Here is a 15,549-nt window from a genome sequence, read left to right on the forward strand (position 1 = left end):
ACATATGAAGGAGACTGTAAGCTAGAAATAACCAGAGGCCCCTCGCTTTCTTACTTTAGGAATGCAAGATAAGAAAGACACATACGAGACGAGGGAGACGGGAGGAGGGAGACGGGAGGAGGGAGAGAGCTTTCTCAAGGTATAAGAAAGTTTGCAGAGGCGTATTTCGGGGCAGCCAGTCTTCCAGAAATTATTCTGCTGGCTGTCTGCTGTGCACAGAGAATAAACTGCTTTCCTCCAAAGAAGGATCTTTCCTGGTGCTTTCTTTTGCTCTCTCTCTGGATCTGAGGACGCGGGCCAACGATTCCCTGGCATGGACTAGGCTCAGCCTACACTGGTTCTTGACATGTTTTACTAAACCCATCCCCTTTGTACGTTTGAGAGTAATCCCACCAAACCCAGTGGAGTTTCCTTCTGAGTAGACTTGCATAGAATTGGGAATTGTAATATGTGGCAGCCATGGTCAATATTTGTGTGATAAAGCCTTTTTTCTGGATTAGTAGATCCAGAACACTGTGTCTCTGGCTCTGCCCACCATCAGCAGGCTGCCCCTGACAGTTTGTTCCTGGGGCATGTGGCCCTCAATAGAGAGAAAAGGTTGCCAACTCCTGCTTTGTACCTTCAATGGTGATGTTTTTCAGGAGGACAGGCTTCACCACCTGAGAACTCATAAGGATTCCTGTTGTTCTCCAGTATAATACATTAGTGCCAGATTTCAACGTTACCTGAGAAGAGACACACACAAAAACACACACAAAAAGGTCATTCAAACCTCACCCTGATATGAACATGATATAGACTTGTGCGTACAAGGGTATGGGTAGACTCACAGTCAGGAGCTGCCCCTGAGAACACAATGGTCTGACCCAGCACTTCCTAGAACAGATATTAAGAGAGGAACTAAACTATCAGAAAGTCACCAAGCAAGGCCTTCCTGGATTATTTCACTTCAAATGGCAAATAAAACCATTGCACATCTTATTTTTATTCAGGCCTGTGGGGGGTAGATGATAGGTAGAGATAGATAGATAGATAGATAGATAGATAGATAGATAGATGATAGATAGATAGATAGATAGATGATAGATAGATGATGATAGATGATAGATAGATAGATAGATAGATAGATAGATGATAGATAGATAGATAGATAGATAGATAGATAGATAGATGATAGATAGATAGATGATAGATAATAGATAGATGATAGATAGATAGATAGATAGATATAGGTGATAGATCATGATAGATGATAGATAGATAGATAGATATAGATGATAGATGATAGATGATAGATGATAGATGATAGATGATAGACGATAAATAGATGTTGTGATTGTGATGTGGCTTTATCTCATCTTTTCCTCACTGCTCTTTGATGTGGGTGAAGCTGAGAGACTTCCTGGTGACCACCGTCTTCACCCCAGGTGTTTCTCCTCCAAGGCTATCCCTCTATCCCCAATCCCCTCGATTTAGAAATGTCTCCTACCAGGGATAAAGGATCTAACGTTTTCCCCCAAAGTACTAGCCTGTTACATTCAGGAAGGGGTGTTATTAAGACAGGGAGGTATTCCAAATGCAACTCCCCATCTGCAGAGGGGAGTAGAACAGTCCAGGAAGGACTCTCAGTGTCATTTTGCTGCTCATGTTCATCAGCCCACAGTCCACTCTGCTTTACCAAATGGGGTCTCTTCCTCATTGGCCTCATTTGGTGTCATAGTTACTCCAGGATGTTAGGCAAGAGCAGTGACTTCAAACTGTGCTCCAGGGAACTTTGGGATTCCCTGGAAAGCTATGTGGTGTCTCTCCAATGAGAACAGGAATTTGCAGACAAGTTTCCATGATGCTTGCTCACTGCTCCCAGTTTTCCCCTCCCAAGTGCAGCTGTCCTGGGCCGAGGCAGCCACCTTGAGAGGTGGAAAACCTGCTCCTGCCACCACTGCCAGAGAAGTGAGAAGTGGCAACAGCAGCTTCCGGTGAGATCTCACAAGAATGCCACAGGATCCCAGCAGAAGATGCTGTACAACCCCAGAAAGTGAGGCTTTAGCAGAAGGATGGCAGCAGCGGGAGCAGCACTAAGGCACGTCACCCAAGGCGGCAAGACGAGACGGGCTGCCCCCGCCAACCAGCATTTTACATGATAGGTGAGCATTCCTTGAATGGAAAAAGTCGATGCAGAAAGGCTTGCTGAAGCTTGACATCACTGCACAAAGCCAAGCTACCCCTGGAAGAATCCTCACGCACACCGGTTGCTGCTTCGGACTTTGCAACTACCAAGGAGTAAATGAAAAAACAACCACCCCCCACTGTTGCTGCAAATTCCAAGAAGTAAAACAGACTACTTGAAGACAGAGTACTTTTTGCCTTGGAGCTAAAAGAGACAAGGAGGCACAAGAATCTTTGAGAAACCACACCCCAGTTTTGTTGAACTAGTTTAAAGGACCTAGAGAGCAAACAATTCAGTCAAACATACTGACAGGTCTGCTTAAAACACATAGAGAGGTTTCGTTTTCTCCCCTCACCCAGAAAAGAGAAATGAAGCCTTGCCCTGTTTACTCAGCTCATGGGTTTGACATGGAATAAAAATGTGAGATAAGGTATCTGCATGCAAATAAAAGGAGAAACAGTGCACACAAGGTGATTCTTTTTCTGTGTGGTTCTGAGAATGATCCTTCATTCAGTCTCAGAAATTTGAACTTTTTATCTTTACAGTGAACCCTTTGGAATTTTGAGTGATGCAGCCACATGAAGCAAGTGGAGAAACGGTTTTGTCTCTATCTCCCTGCCAGCCTCCAGGGGATAGACATCAGGTTATCCCACCCACCTGTCAAAGTTGGCTTGTGAGGGTAGGATGAAGATACTTATGAGGCAGAACTGATCTCCCTTGTCATTGGCTTATGAGTGAGTGCTTCCTGCAGGTTGTGGATGTGGAAGAGAGTTTTCATCATGGAACTCTTTTGCACCAAAACCAAGCAGGATTGAACTGCCCACACATCAGCTGATGGGAGGGAGGGGAAGTTAAATCCTGCTTCTGCAGGGAAAGCAGCCATGCCCCACAGCGCCACAGCATGTAGGGGCATGTAGAGGCACATAGGGGCATGTAGGAAATAAGCTTTTGAGAGTATGGGTTGCTGATAGGGAATCAGTCAGTTCCTTGATGGGGTTCAGAGTGAGAAAGACATCCAATCACGAGATGATCAGGTTTCCACTATATCTATTCTAGGCTGCATCCACAGAAGTCTAATGTCCAGATCAAGGAATGTCACAGGCCCATTCTATTCTGCCTTGGTCAGACCACACCTGGAATACTGTGTCCAATTCTGGGCACCACAATTTAAGAAAGAGGTTGATACTCATGTGCAGAGGAGGGTGACCAGGATGATCAAGGACTGGGAAAGTCCTTGGTTTAAGAACGGACTTCCGGCACAGATTAAGTTAGTAAACCAAGGTACCACTGTAGCTTCTAGTTACAAGAAAGGAGTGGAACGGTTTCCCTTGGGAGGTGGTGGGCTCTCCTTCCTTGGAGGTTTTTAAGCAGAGGTTGGGTGGCCATCTGTCATGGATGCTTCAGCTGAGATCCCTGCATTGCAGGGGGTTGGACTCGATGACCCTTGGGGTCCCTTTCCAAGTCTACAATTCTACGATTCTATGATTCTGTTCATCAAGCCATGAAACATTATACTCACAGAATGGGAGCCCCATTCGCCATTATCTGTCAGCTTCATCCATTTATCGCTTGTGGAGTCCATCTCTTGGCACTGATCATTCTGAATCTATTGATTTAAAAATGGGAGCTTTCAGATATTGAGTTAATTTGCTGTCAGCCAATAACAGAAGCAATATTTATGTAACACTTTGAATGTTTTCAAAAACCCCTCACATGCATCTCAGTAATCCTTGTGCCAGCCAGTAAGGTAAGATAAACAGGTAAAGGACCCCTGGACAGTGAAGTCCAGTCAAAGGCGACTACGGGGTTGCAGTGCTCATCTATACTTTCAGGCTGAGGGAGCTGGCATTTGTCCACAGACAGTTTTCTGCATCAAGTGGCCAGCATAACTAAACTGTTTCTGGCACAACGGACAACCATGACAGAAGTCAGACAGCACGGAAATGCTGTTTACCTTCCCGCTGCAGCAGTACCTATTTATCTACTTGCACTGGTATGCTTTTAAACTGCTAGGTTGCCAGGAGCTCAAACAGAGCAATGGAAGCTCACCCATCGTGTGGATTCGAACTGCTGACCTGATCAGCAAGCCCAAGAGGCTCAGTGGTTTAGACCACAGCACGACCTGCCACCCTTTTTACCTTTGCCACCCAGCAAACCCAAACTGTTAAGCCATTAATATTCCAGAGTGGGGTGGGAGGAGTGTGAGTGGAGACAACACAGCCTTTCCTAAGTGAGCTCATGGCTCACATGATATGCGGATAGGACAATTCCTCATTCACACAAGTAGGCACCTAAATCATGGCAGGAGTCTCCATAGCAGAGAAGGCTCTCTGCTTCAGACCTTGAGCCTCAAATCTGGGGGGTGGTAAAGAATGAAAAAGGTGATGAACCTTAAGGGGACAGGGCTGGCCAGCATGATCCTGCTTCCTCTCCCACACTTATTTACATGTAAGGAGTTGACTACTTGACCAAGACTTCACTTATGTCCTGCTCTCCAGCAGCACCCAAAAGCCAGCTGGATTCCTCTAGTCCTGGCAAGGCAACCTGTGCCCCCCCCCCATTCACTGGACACCAGTATGGCCACGGCTCAGAGTTGATGGGAGCTGCAGCCCAACAAGGTCTGGAGGCTCACAGGTTGCCGATCACGGCTGTAGGCCTTGATTCGCGTTGCACATTCATGTTGTGCTAAACAGTTGATCAACAGCAGCTTCAAGGCTAGGAAAGCATTGTACAATGCAATATCTAACTGAATTTGTGAAATTCGCTGCCACAAAATGCGGTGGTGGTCATGATCTGATTGAGTTAGTGTTGGGTTTGCTGGGGGGGGGGATAGATTCATGAGCAGCAGATCTTGGGGTCTCAAATTTCAGTAGCATCCTGTGTGACACCAAAATTCAGCACCCTGAAGCCTCTCGCAGCATCTCCAGCGCCCCCCTGCCCAGGCTCCATGTCCCACGCAACTGAACTGATTGCCTCCTTCAAATCTGCCTGGAGGTCCAGAGAGGACTGCAGGCATCTCCTTAACGTGCAAATCATGTGCTTAATGCACTGAAAGGGGACTGGGGTGGAATGGGGAAGAATGAGGCAGGGCAGGGGCAGAACCCCTGCAAAAGTGGGGATTCCCCCCTATTACCTGTGGCAAAAAAGGAGGAAGCCTCTATGTTTTAGAGTCTCTAAATCAGAAGGCAGAAGGCCTTAGATCAGTGCTGGGACAGACCTCAGGCACCTGCCACCAGCATGGGCAGGGAGCAACCATGGGCTGAATGGTCCAAAGACAAAATGCTGGCTTGGGCGGATCATTGGCCTGATCCAGCAAATGAATCCAAACTTTCCAAATATGTTTTCAAACACAGTTGCAATGGATACTTGGAAACTGAAAAGATGCTGATTTGGTCTGAATTGATGCATCCCTCTCTCCCGCAGCCTGGCAGGCAGAGATGGCTTTGCTGATTCCTGAGTATCTTCTGTGGCCGTGCCTGAGGGGGAGGCTCCCCTGCAGGGCACTTTTACTTTACTTGCTAGCAAATAACTGTTCAGGAGAATAGCAAAATTGTTCAATAGCAGTGCAGACAAAATGACTGGCTATTCTGTAACAGCAGGAATTTAAGAAAAGTGATAATAACATGCTATTTCATCTAGAGCAGTGATGTTGGAGGCCTCTGTGGGGTTGGGGGGGAGCCTAAGCTTCACATTTCAAGCATCTTTGTGGTAACTACACTGGAGTAAAAAGAAAGAGGGGGGAGAGGTGCTTAATCAGAAACCCTAATGTTCAGAAGAATAAACCTGTGACAAAGTGAGACAGAGCATCTTCTAAGCTGACAGGGGCAAAATCCACAGGAAAGTTCCTCTATGTGAGCCATACTGACATAATTAGTTTTTAAAAAACAACAACCATGTCTTACAGAAAAATTGGACCTTGCTTTATGGAGTAACTAACTACAAGGAAATAAAAGAGCTTTTAAAGGTGATTATAGACATAATGGTGTCTAAAAATAATATTCTGCCTTTTGAAACGAGGTGCAAGAAGGCCTCATTTTTCATTCCACAGGCAGTTCCATTTCAAACCAATGGATTCAGGTTACAAGAAAGGAGAGTCCGACTGAACATCAGGAAGAACTTTCAGACAGTAAGAGCCGTTCAAGAGTGGAGCAGATTCCCACGAGAGACGGTGGACTCTCCTTCCCTGGAGGTTTCTAAGCAGAGCTTGGGTGGCCATCGGCCAGTGATTCTTTAGCTGAGATTCCTGCATTGGACTAGGTGACCCTGGGAGTCCCTTCCAACTCTACAATTCTATGATTCGGATTCAGTTTTGCTGCAGTTCGTCTTCCATGAAAAATTGTCTCAATGTAACTAGATTAGTTGAAATGTATCAGAAACACAAATTTTAAAAAATGTAACTAGATTACTGCACTGCGCTATATGTGGAGATGTATTTGAAGATGGTTCAAAACTTCGGCTGGTGCAGGATTCAGTGGTTGCTCACCAGAGTATATAGAGCATCAATTCTGGCCCGACAGCAGAGACTGCAACACCTCAAGGACTGCCTCTCCCCGTATGAACCAATCCAGATCATCATCGGAGGTCCTTTTTCATGTGCCTCCTCTGCATGAGGTCCAGAGGGTGGCAACCTGAGAATGGGTCTTCCCATTTGTGGGGTGCTCTCCCCAGGGAGGCTTGTCTGGCACCTTTGCTATACACCTTTAGGTGCCAGGCAAAAGTGTTCCTCTTCTCCCAAGCCTTTGGCCAATTAAACAATCTATGGCCTTTTAAACTGGGTTTGGGGTTTGTTTGTTTGTTTGTTTGTTTGTTTGTTTGTTACTATGTTGTATATTTTTGTGTTTTTATATTGTAAGTGGTGGGGGGGTACTAAAAATATAAAATAAAATAAAAATGTACATATATTGTTGTTACATTATTCCATCCCATTATTTTCAATGCAAAGGAAACGGAATGCAAATATGGGGAAATGTAAACAATTACTACTCATTTGTGGACTGAAAGCAAGAATAACAGCAAATACAGATTCTATTCACTGGATTGATTTCCTTTCTGGACATGGGAGAAATAAGCAAGCATCAGCAATTTTTGCTCCTGCTCCCATTTTCATTGGAATTCTCTGACACCCCAAAGCGAGTCTCAGGTTTGAGGAAGGAGCAGAGTCAGGGGAGGTTTGGGCAAGTTCAGACACCCAGCCTGCGCATCTGCCTAAGTATGGAGCTAGATGTATGCATGTCTGTCTGTCTGTCTGTCTGTCTGTCTGTCTGTCTTTCCCCTCAGTGGCTCCTGGTCTAACTGCTACACTAGAGCTGCTCTTGCTTAATGAGACTTAAAGATGGCACCCCCAGAGTGCAGTAAAGCTATCAAGGATGCTTTGATCAACATCAGTCATTGGCTGGAAGTGATTCTTGGGCCCCATACTCAGGCAGTCGATGCTTTTGCTTTCCTGTGAGAAAGAAAGAAATCAATTGCTGCCCAGCCAAGCGGCTGCTACAAGTGTGTATCTGGAAGCAAATTAATGTAACTGCAGCAGAATCACTTGTGGCTTCCTTTTTCAGAACCTTAACAAGCCGGTATGGTTAAAAATATAGACAGTACCTCAAAAGACATCTGCCATGAGCACATACTGTCTTATTAGTGAAGGGCAATGGATGGTATTGAACCAACAGAAGGAAGGTGCCTTGGGTGGCATGCTTGTTCTGCCCATGTTTCCATGCCTGCCGCATAGAAGGAGCTGGCACATGGAGCTTCCTGCCCACAGTGCCGCATCTCATTGTCTCCAAACAGTCTGCAAATGTTAATTAGGGCCAAACGGCCTTTGTGGCAGCAGGAGAAACAGGAGTGATTCATCCCTCACACAAAGCGGGGGGGGGGGGGAGATGAGCAAGAGGAACATTTTCCATCCTCCACTTCTTTAGTCTTCCTCTACCTTCATCCAGCCACCTGCACAGCATTGTTTGAATGCACAAGGCGGCAACATGAATTAGGAGCTCCCCTCACTCCCTGGAGTTTGTGATGCCCATTAGACAGCAGGCCGGCAAAGGGCATCAACACCTGACAACCAGAGAGCCCGCCAGGGCCCAATGCGGATGCCTGCCCTGGTCTCCCTTATTTTTTTCTGTACCAGCACTCATGGCAGTGCCAGACAGCCGGAGTTAGCCACCCCTTTCATTTTCCACAGAACCCCTGATCCAGCATCGCTTTGGGGAATTAAAATAATGGCTAGACCCAGGTCAGGCTTCTGAGTTCATATAGAAAGAGGTCACTTGGCCCAGTGGCTGGAACTGGCTGTGAGCTTGCATAATGTGCAAGTCAGGCTTGCCAGCTTTTGATTTCAAACATCATGGGGCCTGGGCAGTGCTAGGGACAGAGCTGTGGGGGCGTAAAGGGGCTGGACTTTTTAGACATTGGTGAGAGCAGACATTTTTTGCTCCTGTGACTTCTGCCAGCAGATCCTAATGCCAAGTGAAGGAGTTGTGCAGGAAGGTAAGTGGGCGGGAGAGAATGCCCGCAGCTGCCAAGCTGTCACATTGTGTTGGCACCACCCACCTCGCCTCCCTCGGCTCAGCAAAGCCTGCAGTGGGGGAATTAGAGAGACAGCACAGCCAGGCACCCGCCAGTCGCACATTCAACAATCTGGGGAGAAATGCAGGTGAGCAACATGGTCTGTCCTGCATTTCACGGTTCATATGCAGTGCAATTTGTGTAAAGATGCATTGGCTGACTTTAACTTAGAAAAAACCCAAGGTTCACTCAAACAATTCTGGGAACCCAGCCAAAATTCTGTCTTTCACACAAGATGCTCTGGAAACTGCAAAAAAGACTAAAAAGAAGGAAAAAAAGTCCCCAGCTACATCACATTTTTGTTTCAAGTCAGGTGCCAGCCCTTCTTTTGAACCAAAGCCGAAGGCAAGCCCACCCAACGCATCTGCCTGCCAGACTCACCAGAAGGCAGAGTTTCTCTTCCTGCCAGGGACTGTAAAGACAGAGAGGCTGTCAGGGAGCTCACAGGTGGGCTTCATTTTGCTGAGGGAGTTACAAGGTGGGCCGCTTGTGTTAGAAAGGGGCTGGTCCCTGCCAGCCTAACTGAGGCAATGGCAAAACCACACCTTAAGAAAGGCCAGCTGGACCCAGAAAATCTAAAACATTGTGGAGCCCTTGTTCACTTCTTGGGCAAAGTTCTGGAGTGGGTGGTTCCTGGGCCACTCCAGGTTCTCTTTCCAGTCGTGTAAATAAAATGACAGAGTGCCTTAGCTACAACCCAATTAATCCAAAGTATTACAGTCTCTACATTTTAGAGCGTTATCGGCTGAGTTTGGCCTGCACATATCTTTACCATGCCAACATGTAGATTTGTTGGCATGGGGAGTCCCTGAACTCACTCATACTGGAAGGTTTGTAAACTAGCCATTGGCTGCTCTGTAGGATAAAAGGCTGTGGAGTTTCTGGTTCTTGGCATGAAACACCTCCACCTGCATAAACAGGTGTCGATAAGGGCCCTCTGGAAAAACTATAGATCCAGCCAGTCATGAACAGTATGAATCCGCACACGGAGGTTAGACACACGGCCACTGGGATCAACACAGTCAGCGGCCTTTGGGCAAGCTGCCACCAGGTGCAACAAACCCATATAGAGGATACACTTCCTACATCCAGAATCTCCATGCATTCCAAGCTGGATCATGAGTTTGCCAGCAGCTTTGGGAAGGAAGGATATTCAGCAAGCATTTGAGACAGGCCATAGGTTTTGATGTGCTTGAGACAAGATGACCAAAAAGCACTTAAATCATTTTGCTAAACTAGACTTCTCAGCCTCTAGACACCATATAAACACTTCCTCTGTGAATCTGGGAAAGACTCAAGTTGGCAGAAGCATAGTGTCCAGGTCAAGGGAAGTAATAGTCCCACTCTATTCCATGTGGGCAACCAAGATGATCATGGGTTTGGAAACCAAACCTTATGAGGAAGAGGGAGTTGGGGACGTTTAGGAGACTGAGAGGAGATATGATAGCCATCTTCAAATATCTCAAGGGACGTCACATGGATGAGGGAACAAGCTTGCTTTCTCCTGCTCTGGAGGGGAGGACCATCCGAACCAACGGATTCAGGTTACAAGAAAGGAGATTCCAACTAAACATCAGGAAGAACTTTTGGACAGCAAGAGCTATTCAACAGTGGAACAGTCTCCCTAAGGAGGTGGCGAGCTCTCCTTCATTGGAGGCCAGAACCCAGAGTGGCTGGGGCAACCCAGTCATATGGGTGGGGTAATAATAATAATAATAATAATAATAATAATAATAATAATATCTGTCATGGATGCTTTAGTTGAGATTACTGTCTTGAACTAGATGACCCTTGGAGTCCCTTCCAACTCTACAATTCTATGAGTCTATGCAAAGCATATTTCGGGGGCAGCTGTGAATCAGCAGTGTGCTAAATAAAATCAGTAGTCTGTCTCAGTATAAGGCAGATTCACATTTCGATAAGCCTCATAGATGCAAAGACACTCAGGATGCCAATAAACTGCCTAAAAAATAAGCTGCGAGAGTTCTTTTCAGAAGACTGCCTCTGCAGTTTAGCCTTAGTGTAGATTTAGTGCACAAATCCCCCTTACAAAAAACTCAAAGAAGATGTTGTTGTCAATATACTGGTATTCAAAGATGACGGAACCCGACTTCTTCAGGTGCACCGTGTAGATCAAGGAGACGGTGCAGTCGTCCCTGTTTGACTCAATGTAATTCCCACGAGGAGTCCATGACGATCTGAGCAAACATGAGCAGAAACAAGAATTGTTTTACAATATAGGCACCATAAATATCCATCTATCAGGCATATTTAACCCAAATGCTACTTAATGATCTGCTGCAGTAAAAATCCTGGGAAAATAAAGACAAGAATATAAAAGAGCTTCTCATCCATCACTTCTCTTTGTCTAGAAAATATTAAATTTTGCAGCTGATTTGTGTTAGCTATAATTCCTTTACAGCGATGACAGGGAAGCATTCACTGATACATTAGGAGGACAATAGAATGTTATTCAATTGCTTTTCAAGCTTTCTAGAAATAAAAGACATTTTGCAACTAACATTCTATCAGGAGACCTTTTCTCCAAGATGCAGTGGATTTCTTTTGAAAATTTCCCCTTCCCTGTTGATCAGCTTGGCAGTCTTGGACCTACAAAAATAATATTAAATTGCTTCTCACAGCTACTTCTGAGGTCCAAGTGGTGGTGTCAACTCCTTGAAGGAAGACCACTACATACATTTCTGAGCACCGGGCCCTTTGTGCACTGTTACCATTTCAGTCAATGAGTTGAGACCCCGTAAATTGCATGAGAGCCACTGGTTCTGCTGCATCATTCCAGCTCAGAGTGTCTGGACCTGGTCAGTGCTTGAACAGGAAACTGCTGGAAGACCATGCAAGCCACTCTGAACTTAGGAAGAGTGGGCAATGGCCATGGAGTGGTAGAGTGCCTATTTCTCATGCAAAGGGTGCCAGGCTCAGTCCCCAGCATCTCCCAGCCCGAAACCATGTGGAGCTGCCGCCAATCAGTGTAGACAATACTGAACTGGGTGGACTAATGGCCTGACTCTGTACAAGGCGGCTTCCAACATTCCTATGAATATAAATATACCAGAGAAGGGAAAATTTAAAATCAGAGGCACCACTGCACCTCATTTATAATGGTTTCTCCAAGCCTCTGTGTGCCATGCGCACACAGCCCCCCCCCCGGTCCTTACTTGCCACAGCTGTCTGCTTTGCTCTCTGCTGAGCCCATGGCTGTGTCCATGTAAGTGGCTACATTTGTGAATCCTGCAGGCAGCTCGTCCCATTCATCAAATTTGATCCCACTTCCCAAGGAGTAGGTTCCTTCGGCACATTTACTGCACACCTGGTTCTTCATTTCTAGGTATTCCCCAGAAGCACATGAGAAAGCTGAGAAGGAAAACATGCACAGCTGATTAAGGGCACCAGCAATTGGTCCATTGCAAGCTCTCTTCTCAACAAGCATTCAGCAACCCTCAAATGTAGAAAATCACAAATTTGATTGGCACCTGTTTCTCAGATCTGGTATCCGTTACAGGCAAGTTGTGTTGACCACAGCACCGATCTGAAAACAAGTCTCTTTTTTTTAAGAATATTTTTTTATTAACCGACCAATCACATCAAATCAAACCAAATTACATAAATTCCAAATTACACAGCCGAATTTTAAATTTTTGTTGGGGGTACCCATATTTCAAGTTCCGAAGGGATCCAATCAACTTCTTGCTTCTTACTGCTGTTTTAATGTCCACAAATCTAACCTTATGATGTTCACAGTACTATCCAGTCCTTTCTTATTATTTTTCCACATCTCTTGTTGTTATTTTCATATATTTTTCCTTTCTCTTTGTGACCTCTGATAGTCTCCGCAAGCTGGTTAGAACAGTTTGTAATCCTACGTGGATATTATTTTTTTTATCCAGTAGCCATATCCAGACGTTTTCCATATAACATCACTTCCATACATCAAAACAGTCTTAGCGTCATTAATCTTCACCAATCTGCCTCCTTTCTCAAAACCTCTGAGGAGATTCACTAGGAATGCAGTCTGAAAACAAATCTGTTCTTCCTCCCGGCTATAAATCCTTTGGCAAGATGGCGACTCCGAATTAATTGCTGCGCCATTCCCAAAAGCTCTTATTGCTGCTCGGTCTCCATAAAGCATACTTTTGGTTAAAGTTTATCTCCACACAGACCTTAATCATCCTACTTGGGTCAGTTCAACCGACGGTTCTAATGAGGAGGGGTTCTTGTAAATCACATAGAAGGAAAGTAAAAAAGGTTCCCCCCCCCATTCAGCCCCATTGTCAACATACTCCGCCCTTGGTGTATCTTCATCGTAAAATATTCCTGTTTCTCCAGCCCGTCGTCTTCTTTCGCAGAGGTCACTTAAATTAGCAGACTTCACTCCCCTTCTTCACTTGAAATATGTGCATTTGCTTCTTTTGTCATTAATTATTCCAAATTGCTGCAACTAGTGTGCGATCAGAGACAGCGTCCAGGAGAGCCGAGGTCCACACGGGGGCATTCTGCCTAGGGCCCTCACCCCCTTCTTTCAAATTAGGGGGTGATTTATGGGCACAGCAGGCAAGGGCAGTGTTCCCCATTTCCTTGGGGCAACAAGGGAGGCTGCCTACTCCCATAACAGCCTCTTAATTACCCCGTGTGGGTCGGAGAGATGGTATTGTCGGCCATCTTCCAATGCGCCCCCTAGTGGGCCCCCTGATCTGAAAACAAGTCTCAATCGTAAGAATTTTATTTCTGTAAACCAATACCTTATTCAACATGGACAGCACACAATACTTGGGTCATCTACATAGTACCATTGACACACCTAGCAAATTATTTTCATTGATCTAACAATGAGGACAGCTTAAACACTGATGAAGAAACTACACCCTTTAATAATAAAAATAACAGAATTGAATGTTCACGGCAGTCCACACACCCCATACAGATTAATTTCTTTATATAAAATTGTTGCTTCAAATTGTTCCCTTCAGCCCTTTGAATAGTGCAGACTATAAAATTTATTAACGCAACTTCTGACAACTTGCAGCAAAGATACTTAGTTTCACCATTCACCTAGAGCAAATGTGCACTCACACCTTTTAACCAAAAGGTGCTTTTAATTTTGCAGCTAAATACCAATTTGTATTTCATGAATGACCAGAATCTCCTAGTCGCAAATTACACCATGTCAAAATGCCAGAGACGCCCAGGAGAAGGAGAAGACAAGCTCTGCAGTCAACATGTTTGGTTGTCTTTCGAATCTAAAAGCATCCCGCATCCCCGGAGGCTGTCTTGTGCAACTGTGTTGGCCAGACATTCTTCCCGATGCCCATCTAATCTCTGAAGAACCTGCTAGCAAGGAACTACAAGAATGCAGTTTACAGGCACATTCCAACCAAACCTGACTTTCAGGTTTGCTGCACATGCAGTAAAGGATGCCCGTCCCATTCTATGCAGCTAGTCATCCTTGATCTGCAGGTGATTGATCCCTGTGACCTATGCGGTGGTGCAGGCCATCCCCTCCGTCAGATGAACACTATGTTCACATGAACATCCTAATGAACATGTCATAGAGGAGAGCCTAGACCAGCATTAAGTCCTCAGGGCTCGTCACCGCTACAGGAGCCTTCATTGCTGCTTCAATACAGTCTCTTTATCAAATGGCCAACTATTTCCACGTTTCACAGGAGAATGCTCTTTTCACGTCACAATGCATATGTCCATGAGCAGAAGTAGCTGGGAGGAAGCCAGCTGCTTGCCTGGTTCAATCTGAGGCTGAGCATGGCTAATGGCAAAATGAATCTCTTTTGACATCCGGGACAATCTGTGCAACTTGATTTGTGTTTCAGCTGATAATTTGTCTATCACCAGAGACCTCTTTCCATGCTGGCCTGCCCACTGAGGTCCCTCTGCACACTGTAGCTCAGTTGGGGGAGAGGGCTGGCCAGGCCTGTTGAGCCTCCACATATGGGCCCAATACAATTGTTATTAGCTTATTCGTTCAATGTATCTACCGTCCTTTATCAAAAGATACCAGGGCAGTGTACACATTAAGGGCACATTTTATGGAGCACAATAATAAAAACATAACAAACAGCATAATCATGAAATAATCATAGTAACAGTCCCCCGCCACCACAGTTTTAACATCAATTTCTGAAACTCTGTGTTGCCAAGTTACAACCAAGCTGCCTTTGGTGGCAGTTTGCCTGTCCTTGTTAATGTTCTCCTTGAGAAAATCCCAAAACCTTCCAAAGAGCTCCAAAGTTCCCCAGAAGAACACATTTTGAAAATTCCTGCGTTAAAAGCTGTGGCTCTTCCGTTGCCCGTGTGTTTGTTTTCTTGCTTCTTTGCTTGCTTGCTTGCTTGCTTGCTTGCTTGCTTGCTTGCTTGCTTGCTATCAATCAACCATTTTGCACTTGAGGAACCCAAATTCTGCAACCTGTAGAAATGTCCTGGGCAAGTGTCAATATTTATGCTGCTTCCGCTCATGGGGTAGCGAACACCCCAGCCTCCCCCTGACCTTGAAGCATTTGGGATCAATTCACAAGACATTCCTCATTCAAGCCTATTGCCCCAATTATAAGGGTTAGAAACTTTTAAAATAAATAAATATTCTCAGGATACTTATTTTCCCCATACCAAATTCCATGGGGTTTTTTTGGGGGGTGGGGTGGGGTTTTTTTGCATAGCATCATAGAATTTATCTGGTTAAAGTCAATATAGTATCACTGAATGAAGACACCAAGGAATATCATGAAGCAATAAAGTCCCTACCAACTCTACAACAAAGTCTATGTCCTCAAAAAAGGTTCCTAAGTAAACTT

The 15,549-nt window shown here is 45.3% G+C and overlaps 1 protein-coding gene across 1 annotated transcript in view; it reads right to left on the minus strand.

The window, feature by feature from the left end:
• The window catches only part of ELAPOR2 (endosome-lysosome associated apoptosis and autophagy regulator family member 2), a 92,776-nt gene that overhangs the window by 34,508 nt on the left and 42,719 nt on the right, over positions 1-15,549 (minus strand). The window contains exons 3-6 of the mRNA XM_081023525.1: positions 11,905-12,100; positions 10,779-10,926; positions 3,687-3,773; positions 620-725 (exon numbers count right to left, since the gene is read on the minus strand). Of these exons, the coding sequence (XP_080879651.1) occupies positions 620-725; positions 3,687-3,773; positions 10,779-10,926; positions 11,905-12,100 (537 nt within the window). The remainder of the gene's footprint in view (positions 1-619; positions 726-3,686; positions 3,774-10,778; positions 10,927-11,904; positions 12,101-15,549) is intronic.

Source organism: Podarcis pityusensis, assembly GCF_964106645.2.
Source record: "Podarcis pityusensis genome assembly, chromosome: 10".
In the NCBI taxonomy this organism is placed as follows: domain Eukaryota; kingdom Metazoa; phylum Chordata; class Lepidosauria; order Squamata; family Lacertidae; genus Podarcis; species Podarcis pityusensis.